The sequence below is a fragment of the Pundamilia nyererei genome, unplaced genomic scaffold, assembly GCF_000239375.1.
Source record: "Pundamilia nyererei isolate P.nyererei 1_Seehausen unplaced genomic scaffold, PunNye1.0 scaffold00017, whole genome shotgun sequence".
Classification (NCBI taxonomy): domain Eukaryota; kingdom Metazoa; phylum Chordata; class Actinopteri; order Cichliformes; family Cichlidae; genus Pundamilia; species Pundamilia nyererei.
In genome coordinates this window covers 111,991-124,169 of record NW_005187418.1, presented here as the reverse complement: position 1 = coordinate 124,169, position 12,179 = coordinate 111,991, and the positions used below count along the sequence as shown (strand labels likewise).

Genomic DNA, 12,179 nt, shown 5'->3' with positions numbered 1-12,179 from the left:
GAACAACTCCACAACAAGCTGGCAAACTCACCGCCCTGAAATAACACTGGCTCACAATATTCTTATGCCAAGCAAACGATGGTCTTTTCATATATCCAGCTGCCGGAAACAAAGAGAACCATTTATTTGGAGTGCCGTTTTCTATCCTCTTGAATATTACTGCTGTAATGATGTTGTTTTTTCCTCAGACTTTGCTCTTTTGTGTTTTCACCTATATCTGACTGCTTTATATGTGACTGCTAGAGGTTCCTTTCTTCTTGAAGCTAAGTGTCGTCGTCACTTTGCTGTTTATTGCTGTGCAGAGAGACACTGTGGAGCTTTCTTTGTGAAACGAGCTGCTAGAGCTGGGGCTGAAATAAGGCTGATAAGACTGAACCAAACTGCAAATGTTCTCTAAAACTAAAACAGCCATGCAGGACTGGAGAAAGTGTCTGCCACTTTTATATTACATATAGTCTTTTGAGCCTTTCTTAATTTTAAAAGACATTTAGGATTATGAAGTCGGTTAACGAGTCCTTTCATCAGCATCCTTGCTCAGCAGAAAAGTGCAGCGTTAGTGTGATTGTTGCCAGGACATGTTAGATGAAACACCACAACAGAATAAATGTAGCCCACAGTGTGTGTCCTTACTCAGTGTGGTCTTGCTCTTGGCTGGGGCGGCCTTGCGCACAGGTAGGGTGTTGGAGTACACCTCGCCTCCGTGCCGCTGAGTCTGCGGTGAGGCTTTGCCCTGGGCGATTTTGCCCTCCATCCACTGCTGGTAGTCTTCTCCTCCATGAACGCCGGCCGTACCATTCATCACAGGCATCCCTCCTTCCACACCTCCCATCAGCCTCTGCATGCAGGCAATTAAAATGCAAACATTTTTTCTCGTTACGTCACAAAAGGCTGTTACGCAACATCTTGAAGCTCATTAGTGATAATGAAGGAGGAGAGCAGATCTGGGTCATGAAATTGTGATTAGTGAAAACACTATTTGAGTTCACGCTGATTTGAAGATAAGCTTAAGGAGTAGCTGGGAGACGGCAAAAAGAATTTCAAAGTATATTTAGTCTGCCGTTATAAAACTCTACTAATCTGCACCACCGTAATTAAAATGATGAAGTCTTTGAATCTTGAAAGTCTGTGTTCATTTTTGAGCCTGCAGGTGGAGAAGGAAGGGGGCAGGGTGCCAAAGAGCCTGAGGATGTAAGGACCAAATGATTTCATTTCCCTTGACCCAGATTTTGTGAGGATGTGTTGAGGGATTCCCCGATGCAGTTGACCGCTTGTCTGGGCTTCTCATTCTCAAACCTCAAGAGTTAGAAAGTGTCCATAACCTAAAACTCTTTAAAAAAAGACTGACATAGCTTCTGGGTGCATTTTTTCTAACTGCCTGCAGGGGGCGACTCTTTGAACTGTGCTGTTTCAAATGGCTGGGAACAGTGAAAACAGCACATGTCATGGTCCGTGGTCCTGTGTGTGGAACGTGTGATGTGCGGGTAGCCACACCCCCAGGCTGGGCCATCACCGGCACACCTGCTCTCCATCGGGGTGATTACCTGAAGAGCTACTTAACCCGGCGCTGACGGATGCTCCACGCCAGTCCGTTAATCACATCTCTGTGGTAACTAGACTCCTGAGAAAGCGTTGCATTCATATCTTGTTGGCGCTGCGTTAAATCTGCCTACTTGAGTCTAGGTTTCGATCCGGCGTTCAGCGTCTGCCACCTGCTGGTCCTCCTGCTCAATTGGATCACCCGGTGCATCATCTGGCCCATCCACTACCTCCACGGATTTCCTTCTCACGGACTTCCCTCCCGAGCTCCCACGGTCCCGCTCTAATCGTAAGCCAACTGGTCTAACTCAGTTTTGATGTGTTTCCTCCGCTTCCCGGCTCCCTAGTAATCTTCTCCCCTTTCTGTTGCAGCCTCCCGGCTTCCTCGCGTCATTGTTTCCCCAGGCTTTTTAGTTCCTCGTTTTGCTCCTTTGGTTTTCCCGGGTCGCCTTTTGTTGTTATAATAAAGTGTCCTTTTCTGCTAGCGCTTGAGTCTGCGTTTGGATCCTTTTGTGCACGTGCGCCGCGGCGCTTGTACATTGTAGTCTAAGCTTGAATCCTGAGTCCTCTCTATCACAACAAGCCCACAGCGAGCTCACTGGAACACAATAGTAACAGATGTTTATTTCTAACACGTAAGTGAGCGTGAAGAAACAAAGCACACGGGTGTACCAGTGTTTGGCAAACGAAATCAGGCCAGAAGAAGAACTCACCTGCTGTCCCATGCCACCGCTGGCCCTGAGGGCTGCCAGCTCTGGAGGCACTGGCAGGGGTTTAGCACCAGGAATAGGCTCAGAGATGGGAAGGCCGGGGTGATGAGCACCAGGAGGCATGGTGCCCGTTGCACCACTCATCTGCTGGGCCAGAAACATGGCACGGTCTGGCAGTTTGTTGGGCTCGGCACAAGCCTGCTGCCACAGTGGGATCTTCTGAGTTAAAAGGTCCTTCCCCTGAAAGAAAGAGATGAGAAATACTTGGTAGTCAAAATAATGTGTATGTTTTAAATCATTTGAATCTGTAGCTGAAAGGAAATGAGAGGGTACTAGCAGAGCGCAGCGGATCCGCCAAAGTCACTACTCACTTTACAACTTCTTCTGCACATGCGCCGTATGCCACTTAAGCAGTTATGTAATATTCCAGAAAGAAATAAAATATTCCTTATTTGTAAGAAAAAACCTGGCTGACAAAAAGAGGAAAAAAGCTCACAGATGTGCTGTGAATATCACTTTTTTGTGGCGCAATAAACAGGTAAAGCTGGAGCTCCACAGCGTGAGTTGTTAATTTTTCTGGTTTTTTGGGAGCAGCGCTTGCCCCTGTTTGCTGTGGGTGTACATATATTTCTCTAGTTTGTTTACCTTCTGAAATAAAGCCGCTTCTGTAAGTGTTTTTCCCCTGTGGGCATCAATATAACAACACTTTTTTTTTTTTTTTTTTTACATAATCCAAGCAGACAAAAAGGAGATGCAAGGAAAAGGGAGAAAGAACACGCAGTCAGCGCAGGCCACGAGGGATGAGAAGCCATACATTATACAGTAGTTCAGTTACATAAAGATACTTCTCATTTGCATTTGTCATCAGTGAATAAATGATGAAGTTCTGAGTTTTCATGAATAAAGAAAGACGGCGAGCAGAATCTGCTCTGCAAACAGCTTTTAACCATGCCAGGCTGGTGTGGAGGATAAACACAGCGTGGTTCCAAGGTTGTCTGGCCCCGCTGAGTGCATGTGGGCCACAGTGTCAGGTGTCTGCGTGTGGGTTGGATGATCAAACAAACTCACACATACACAAAGGAAAAAAAGTGCAGCAAGAACTAATTCGCACTGATAAAGTGACATCATGTAAGTGGCGATTCAAACTTGTTCTCTACGGAGAGTTTGGTCGTCGGGCTCAGAGACGGCCGTGTCAGCTCACGCCACCTGTGGCTATAAGGCTGTGAGTACACAACATACGTAGATTATCCACAGTTAATGCAGCTTTTGTTGTTTCAGGGGACTTAAATTATCACTGAACAAAGCAGGTCAGAAGGAAACACTGTTAGCGCTTCCTTTTTGTACCTGCATCAGTGAAATTGCGATGAATGAAGTATGACCCACGCAAAGCTTTGTGTTTTCATCAAAATCTCTCTCGGTTCATGTGGATGTTGGCGAAAAAGATGAGTCATAACAATCTAAGCTTTTCACATAGTTAAGGTGGAGCGTAGGTGGGCAGAGCTTTAGCAGTGATGACAGAAATCGACAAGGAGAAGGCGGCTCTGTTTTCTTTCATTCTTTCTTTTCGGCTGATTGACAACAGCACGAGAGAGCCGCTCGCCTACAGTAACTAATAAAACACGAGATTTCCCAAAGTAACAGAGAGCTTCAGCAGTCATCTCACAGTGCATGTACTCCTGAGGGTAACTAAGAAGTACCGGACCTGCAGGGTTTCAACAGTTCAGTGGAGCGAAGCAGCAATAACTTAGGATTACATTTCATTTCTAATACTCTTACAACCAAAGAAACGACGACATAGTGATACCTCAGCTGCTTCCCTGAGTCTGAAGCAACTACCTGGTCTTGAGCTTCACAACCACCCAAAAATACATTTACATAAATCTAAATAAATAGGGTGACTACAAATGATTATTATCATCACCACATGAGTTTAATTCAACTATCAGAGTCTTTCAGAGCCTCACATCCACTGAAAAAGCTGAAAGTGGGAACCGTTTTTTCAAAAATAAGTATTAATGTGAACTCCTCTAAGACAATTTTTTAAAGGCTGTTTTATCATCACAGCAGCAGTTTGTGTTCTGTGCTTCCTCCCTCTGTCTATCAATCACCCATTCAGACACTTCACACCCACACACAGTGAGTCTGAACCAAGTGTTCTTGCAGAAGTAGGTCACTCTCCCTCCCACCGACCTCCACACTCCCTCCCATCCTCCTCTTCTACATCCTCTCGCACTTCCCTTTGCCACTTTTTTTTTTTTAAATTGACATTTTACATTTTACATTTGTACAAAACAGACAAAACAGGAAACGGACATTTTCACATTTTACCATTTGTGAGGGAGTGCGATACAGGAGTCGTGATTGGCTGATGCATCTGAGGCGTCTTTAGGGTTTTTGATGGAATTAATACATGAAAAATGCAGAAGGTCACCGCGATTGGTAAAGGAAGACGATAAAGCGGCACACGTCTCCTATCACAGCTTGTAGGTATGTGCGGTAAAAGTGGCAGAAAACATGATCATTCATTTGGAGTGAAATATTGGATTTTAGTGCTTTAGTGCTTGTACTGCGTAAGGGTGCAGAATGGCTCCTCCCCACCAAACAAGTGGGAACATACATTCATACTTTCGCCGAGGCTCTGAAGCCAAACAATAAGGTTGAAGCTGGGTGGTCCTAAAGTTGTAACAACTTAAAGGTAAACATCTTTTTTAAGACGATGAAGATAAACTGAGGGGCTGCATAAAGACTCACTATGAGATAAGTAATGATTATTTTGATCTGCGCATCATCATTTGTTTCCAGGAATACAAATATGAAGCTGATAAAGCCCCAAAACTCAATTTTATTTATTTTTATTTATATACTGTAGCGCCAAATCACATCAACAGTTGCCTCAAGGCGATTTACATTGGAAGTTAAAGACCCTACAATAACACAAACCTGTTACACAGCTGGAAGTCCTAAAACAGCATTTTAGCCTGCTACCCTTATTGGGAAATGCCTCAGTTACCAGTGAGCTATGAATGTGGTCCTACCACGACCAACAGTCAATGAGAAGACCAATCGTGTTGTTGTGATGTCACAGCCTTGTGACTGTAAAAACAAAGTAACTAAAAAAACGAAAACTTTTAAAACCTATAAAAGTTTTAGTTTTTTCAGGTTTTGGAACAACATAAATGATGGTGCTGTAGGAGCAACAGCAATTCAAACATATCAAATATCTTCTCACCTTGTTGTGGTAGACGCTGCTGTTTTTGGCCACAGCACACTGACGGTCCACCAGGAAGCAGTACCTCCTCCTCTCCTCAGACAGAGCGTTCTTGTAGCCCTCAGCGATGTAGTTATCCAGCTCACTCTGCTTATTACTGATGGCCTCCACATACTAGGAGCAAAAAGAAAGCACATGAAACAAAAACATGGAGGACAATCTTAATCCAGACACTCGACCGATAATACAAGTTTCAAGGAAAAAGTAGGACGCCATAAACTGGATTGGAAATGCGCAACATCTACTAATGATTAATAAACTGATACACTCTGGAGTAAGTTTTTAAGAACAAAATCTCTTTCCAGAAATGTATTTTTACAGAAGTTCAGGGATGCGGTGTCTTGATTATTCTCAAAACCCCCGAAAACTGTTATGTGAAGTGGGTGAATCAACCGTTTAACAATCAAAGCTTTAAATGACTTCAGATAATGGACAGAATTTCGATGGCTCAGGCATCATACATCACAATCGTGACATATAAAAAGCAGACAAATTGGGCTTTCGTGTGCCGCCTTGAAAATTAAATCGAAAATGTCACAGCACATCAGACCTGAAAACCGTGAATTAGACAGAAAGAAGTCAGGCCCCTCAGGCTGTCTGATCACACATCTATTATGTGATCACAGTGACTGGTGCTCTAAATTTCCCGCAGATTAGTTGAAATCCGCTCTTTCCGAGCTATATCGAGCTTTTAAACTCATTCAACCTCCTTCACCGGCTCAGCCCACTGAGTCCATTTAGTGCTTGTACTGTGTAAGGGTGCAGAATGGCTCCTCTCCACCAAACAAGTGGAGCCACTCGTCCACATCCACAATCACCTTGAGGCACACAAAGGCAAAATTAGAATGAACGCAGGCTCGCTTACGTAAGTGAAAACATTCAGATTCCCACGGTGTCACATAATGTGAAACAACATTCTCTGAGTGCCAGACAGCAAGGAGCTCCTGGATGAGGCGTTAATGACCGCGGCTCGGTGGTTTGCAGGGAAACTTAGAAGCCTACGCACTGTCATGTGCAACTGGCTGTTTGAACTAGCACCAGTGCTGTGGATGGCAGACTGGAGCAGCACTTAAATGACCTAACACTGCGCTATAACCACCATCACACACTAAGCAGCACCAGATGTACTAATTAGTCCTTTAATGAAGCATAATCATGTGTTCTTTAGAAAATATTCCTGCCTCACCATCAACATCACACTTACCGGCAACATGGGAAACTGAATGTATAAAAAGAAATCATCTGAAGTATTTTATGCAAAGCTGAAATTTACTGGACTGCTTGAATTCTTTGTTATCAGGTTTCCCTAAAAGCTCCCCGAAAAGCCTTCAGTTGATCTGGAACGCTGTAGCGAGAGTACCAGAGCGCATATTTCTCCCATATTAGCTTCTCTTTATTGGCTTTCTATTAAATTCAGAATTTAATTTAAAAGCCTTCTGCTCACATGCAAGGCCTTGAATGATCAGGCCTCAGTATATCTTAAAGACTTCATAGTGCTATATCATCCCAACAGAGCACTTTGCTCTCAGACTGCGGGCTGGTTTGGGGTTCTTCGAGTTTCTAACAGTAGAATGGGAGGCGGAGCCTTCAGCTCAGACCCGTCTCCTATGGAACCGGTTTGGGATCACCACACAAACACCCTCTTCTCCAGATTAGCCTCAAAACGTTCCTTCTGGATAAATCTTATAATTAGGGCTGGATCAGGTCACCCTAAACCATCCCTTAGTTGTGCTGCTATAAGCTCGCGTAACCTTCTCACAGCAACCTGAGCCCCGTTTAGGTACTATTAATTCACGTCATTACCTGACCCTCGACCACTTTTGTCCATAGTTTGTGTTTCCACAGCTCTTTAAACTGGTTCACTCCAGTTAAACTGATTTTTCACACTGTAGATGTATTTTATTGACATGATATTCATTTTTGTTTTATCTGTGCCAAAAATCCCTTTTGGGGTTGTGTCAGGAAGAGCGTCTGGTGTAAAACACACGTGGAGCTACTCTCTGTGGCAACAACCTCGTGACAAAGGGGAAAGCTGACTCTTTTCTGACTCTTTAAAAAAGCTTCTTCAGACTTTTTCTGTCTATAATTGAACAGAAATAAGAATTCGCTGAACTTATTAAAGAAAATCTAAATTTTAAAAGCAAAACTGAACAATATCGTCACAGTAAGCTTGTGTTCATGTAAAGCTTTAGCTCATCCTTTAAATAGTAAGTGCTCCAATTAAAATGTAGCCATAGCGCTCTGCCGGCTGAGAGATTTAATTAAAAATCATCTGTGGAAATAAATGTGCAGGCACCAAAATAACACTATCACGCAATCTAATGCACAGAGATCAACATTAAAACAGGAAGGCTTTCACTTCCGCTCGTCCTTATTGAGAAAATTGGCCGTGAAGACATTATTGTGAAATAAGCAGTGGTGGATTTTCTATCTGCTGATGTTACATTTAGGAGTTAAGTGAGGGCTTTTGCAGAGAGTGGTTCATCATGCATTTAATTGTTTAGGCTTGTAGTTCTCTATGGAACCGACTAACTCTAGAAATATTTATTTTTCCTGCTTTTTAACCAATAACACTCTCATAGCCACGCAGTGTTTATGACAGTGTAATACTGTGCCGAACCTTAACTACATATGCTCGTTAGCTTTACGATAATCCTTCACTGGGGGTCATTTACACACTTTATCACTGCGAATGCTTTAAAACTCTGTCGAGATTATGACTGTAATAAAAGTAGGAATAAATAAGAGTATGGTACGAATATTTGATCTATGTCATCTCCACTCCTTACTGAACCTGTGTCTTCATACAGACGGTCACTGGTCTTCAGGAAGAAGACACATTCACAGCGATCGGCTGTCTGTGCTGGTGTTGGTGTTTAACGAGTCTAATAGACCCCGACTGACAGGTAAGATGTGGCAACAGCTGCAGACAACCAGCAATTAATCTCATCCTTTCACTCTTCACTACAAAGTGATTACAGTTGGAAGCACAGAGCCCCATTTGTGCCGGAGACTAGGTTGAGTGCAGTCATGAAAAATATGCATATAATCTATTCCTGTGACATATTTGACAGTTGATATTACAAAGATTTTGGACATCTGAACTATTTAAATTCTGGTTGGGGGTTTCAATCCTACCACACGAAGAGACACAAGCTCGGTTTTCTTTTGCATTTTGATCAAAGTTCAGCCAACTTTTTGTTTGTTCTTCTACGTCTAAGTTTTATGTTAATTATCACCAATTTCAGGTTAAAATGAAAACAAAATATTAGTAAAAGAGCATCCGTTACTTTGGAGACAAAGTTAGAGCAGGATGGCTGAGATGGTCTGGGCATTTGCAGAGGAGGGAGGGTGGATATACTGGACAAAAGGTGTTAAAGATGGAAAAGAGGTAGGCCTCAGAGAAGACTCATGGATGTAATGAAGGGAGACATGTCGAGGGTTTGTGTGACAGGATGAAATGAAGAGAGATGATCCACTGTGGCTTAAAAGTTGACAAAAATAAAGCAACTCTTTTGTTAAAAACTGGATACTATGTAAGATACTGTCTACAAGTATCTATAGTTTAACCAAAGACAGAAAGCATGACTGCTCATGCTAAAATCATCCTTTTTTCCAAAAGTGAAACATATACCCATTAATTATGAGCCTTTTTCACCACCCAGTTTCTGTGATGGGGTGAATAATGTGCTCTGTGCACTCCTCATAGGCAGGTGGTAGAAGTCAGTGCTACACAATAAAGACATTCATGTGGCTGAATCTGGTTATTTAGCAGAAAAGAGCAATCTCTTAGAACTAAACAAAGTTGTTTATGTAGGCGAACAAAGGCTGAACATGCACCAATCACCCACACTGGAATATTAAATGGTGACAAAAAAGTGGCAGCAGCAGAGGAAGATGAAGGCCATTCATGAGTCATATAAACAGCGGAGGTGGAGCCGCTTGCAGGTATCGCATTCCGACCGTCGCGAGGTTAGAGCGGCCAGAAGGGTGCAGTCAATCACCGGGAAGTGACTGATGGAGCGGTTTCCCCCTCCGTCAGCTCTCTGCCTGATTTCCTGAGAATTTTACTCTTTAAGAGTTACAGGAAATAAATCTGCGGTTTACTGAGGAGGTCACTTGTTTATTTACTGAATTCCTCGTGATTATGTCATCTTCCTAGAATGCCATGTGAACTCAAAAGGAAACCAAAAAACGTAAAAGGAGACATTTAATTAGCAGAAGCTGCCAAACCGGTCTCCTCTATCTGAAGCCTAAAGCTTTCCTCCTCTAAGATCCTTTACTCACAGCATGTAGACATAAAGGGCTGCAAGCTTAGACTAAACTGTAGTCCCTGAATGTGTTTTGGGGCATAACTCATTTTCTTTGTTCTATTTAGGATTTATTGCAGACGTACTGTGTTATAACGGGTCTGGTATTAAAACCTAGTTTAAAAAGCCATACTGTACTTACACATGGTTGATCTATCTAAAGAGACTGTATAAGGAAGGGGGGAAATATTTGGCAACAGCAGCTTTTTGGTTTATCATCATCATAATAATATTGCATAATGTAATAATAATTACATTTAAGTAGGCCGAAACAATGACAAGTAGAAAAATCAAGTGTAGCTACAGTAGAAGAATCAAAATAAAACTTTAACCTCCTCGAAAAGACCAAAAACTTGAATAAACGAGGAGTATGTCAATGTAATCTCTCAGATCATGAATTCTGTTATATCTTAAATAATCCTTATGCTGCCATTGCATATGCATGAGAAAGGAACGTATATGGAATATGTTTAGAAAAGCATCCCTGGATAATTGATATACTGCACATCCAAGTGCATTTCTTCACCACAGCTCCTTCTCCATTATTCATGCAGCTTCACTACATTAAGCCTGATCACCCTCAGATATGGAGCCCTAATTAGATTCCTACTTGCTTTTCATGTTACTGCCAATCAGCCACTCTTCACCCAAAAGCTCCGCCTTTACACAAATATAAATCTGGCCAAACACTACTTCTGGTTTCTGCTGACAGTGAGCCCGATCAGCATTTAAGGCCTGTGCACGGAGGGAGATGGTGTCCAAGTAATCACCGAGTTTTCACATTAAAGATGGTCTAAATCACTGGTGCAAAAACTCTGCTGAGTATGAAACATGTCTGTCTGTGGTGGAAACGGCCATTCAAAAAGCCTATCGGTACCGTTTGCAGCGTTTTCTTCAAAATGACACCGAGCTGCGCAGAGGGATGTTAAGCAGTGTACGGCTGTAGGTAAATTCATTCATTACATGGAGAGGTTAAAGACTACCTCCACATCCAGCTCTTACAGCTAAAGCTTTCTGTGTCTCACTGAGAGGAAAGTAAACGCAAACTGCCAAAAGGGCGAAAGTAATAACAGCCTATTGTGTTAACTCCCTCCAGAGGAGCCTGCCAGCCATAAAAATAAAATGAAATTGATTTTGATGTCTCAGCGCTGATCCTAGTCATAAGAAACCCAAATAGTAAGGTCCCATCTTCATGAGTAGAAGGCCTACAGCATATGTGTTTCAAATAAAACCTGGTTATCAGATACATGTGGCAGACTTCTAACAACAACAACAACATAATATTAATAATAATAATAATAACAATAATAAAATCCCCAAAGAGGAGCTGATCCTATAGACGGTACATAAAAGATGGACCTAGCCACAAGCAATGTTTTTTATTTTTTTAAGTTAGAAATCATCCAAATATAATTCCCTCGAAGTCAGCAGGTGTAAATTTATAGCTGAAAACAGAAAGGGTGACATCGTGGTTGCTATGCCCATCGTTTATATACCGTTTATGCTGTAGTTTTGGATATTAGCAGGATAGTTTTGAACTCGGATATCAGAAAGTAGCGTATGATATCTAACAAGCAGGGTTCAGAGTTATTAAACTATAATTACATTTACAGTATATAAGCTATTTGTATTTCATGCTATATTTGGTGTCTGTTTTACAGCTGATCAGAAATCAGTATTGTAATGTGAGCAAAGGGTGCGATTCTATTCTTTGCATCTGAAATGATCACAACAAAAAAGCGTCGGCACATAAATGTAGAAACAACCGCATCTCTTTCCATTCGTAACATTTCCATTAAAGCGACTTATCGACTGAGCCTGGTTATGTAACGCAGAAATGTGTCTGATGGAGCCAGCTAAGTGTGTTTACACGTGAAGAACAAGAGCACACAAGCGGCAGAGGGAGATCATTAATCACAGCCAAGCTGGCTACGAGCTGACTTCCTCTTATCTTCAACAAGACGCCCATAAAAAAATAAACACACACAGAAACAAAGAAAAAGGTTTTAACTATGCACAGTTCTCACTTACCTCTCATCAGCCTCGCATTCCTCTCATGATGAGATTGTAGTTTTGATTGGTGTTACTGCTGATTAATGTGAATATCTGTGACATCGTTGCTCAATATGCAGAAATATGCATTAAACAAGTGTCTGCAGATATGTTCTGTCCCTTTATGAAACACACGAAGGATCTGTGTCCTAAGCGTGGTCATCTCACAGTTTCTGTAAGCTGCACATAAAATGGACGAGCTGAAGTCTCTGCAATCAATCAGTGTGGGAAGATTCAGAGTTGGCCCCGAACAGAAGAGATCTCAGAAAGACGAGACTTTCTTCAGAAAAGTGTGGAAAAGCA

The 12,179-nt window shown here is 42.2% G+C and overlaps 1 protein-coding gene across 9 annotated transcripts in view; it reads right to left on the bottom strand.

Annotated features, from left to right (window-relative positions):
- Window positions 1-12,179, bottom strand: part of baiap2b (BAR/IMD domain containing adaptor protein 2b) — a 70,919-nt gene that overhangs the window by 12,329 nt on the left and 46,411 nt on the right. For all 9 annotated transcript variants that reach the window (XM_013908959.1, XM_005725672.2, XM_005725673.1 and 6 more), the window contains 3 exons: window positions 5,476-5,628; window positions 2,250-2,486; window positions 631-835 (listed from right to left, as the gene is read on the bottom strand). In XM_013908959.1, coding sequence (XP_013764413.1) covers window positions 631-835; window positions 2,250-2,486; window positions 5,476-5,628 — 595 coding nt within the window. The remainder of the gene's footprint in view (window positions 1-630; window positions 836-2,249; window positions 2,487-5,475; window positions 5,629-12,179) is intronic.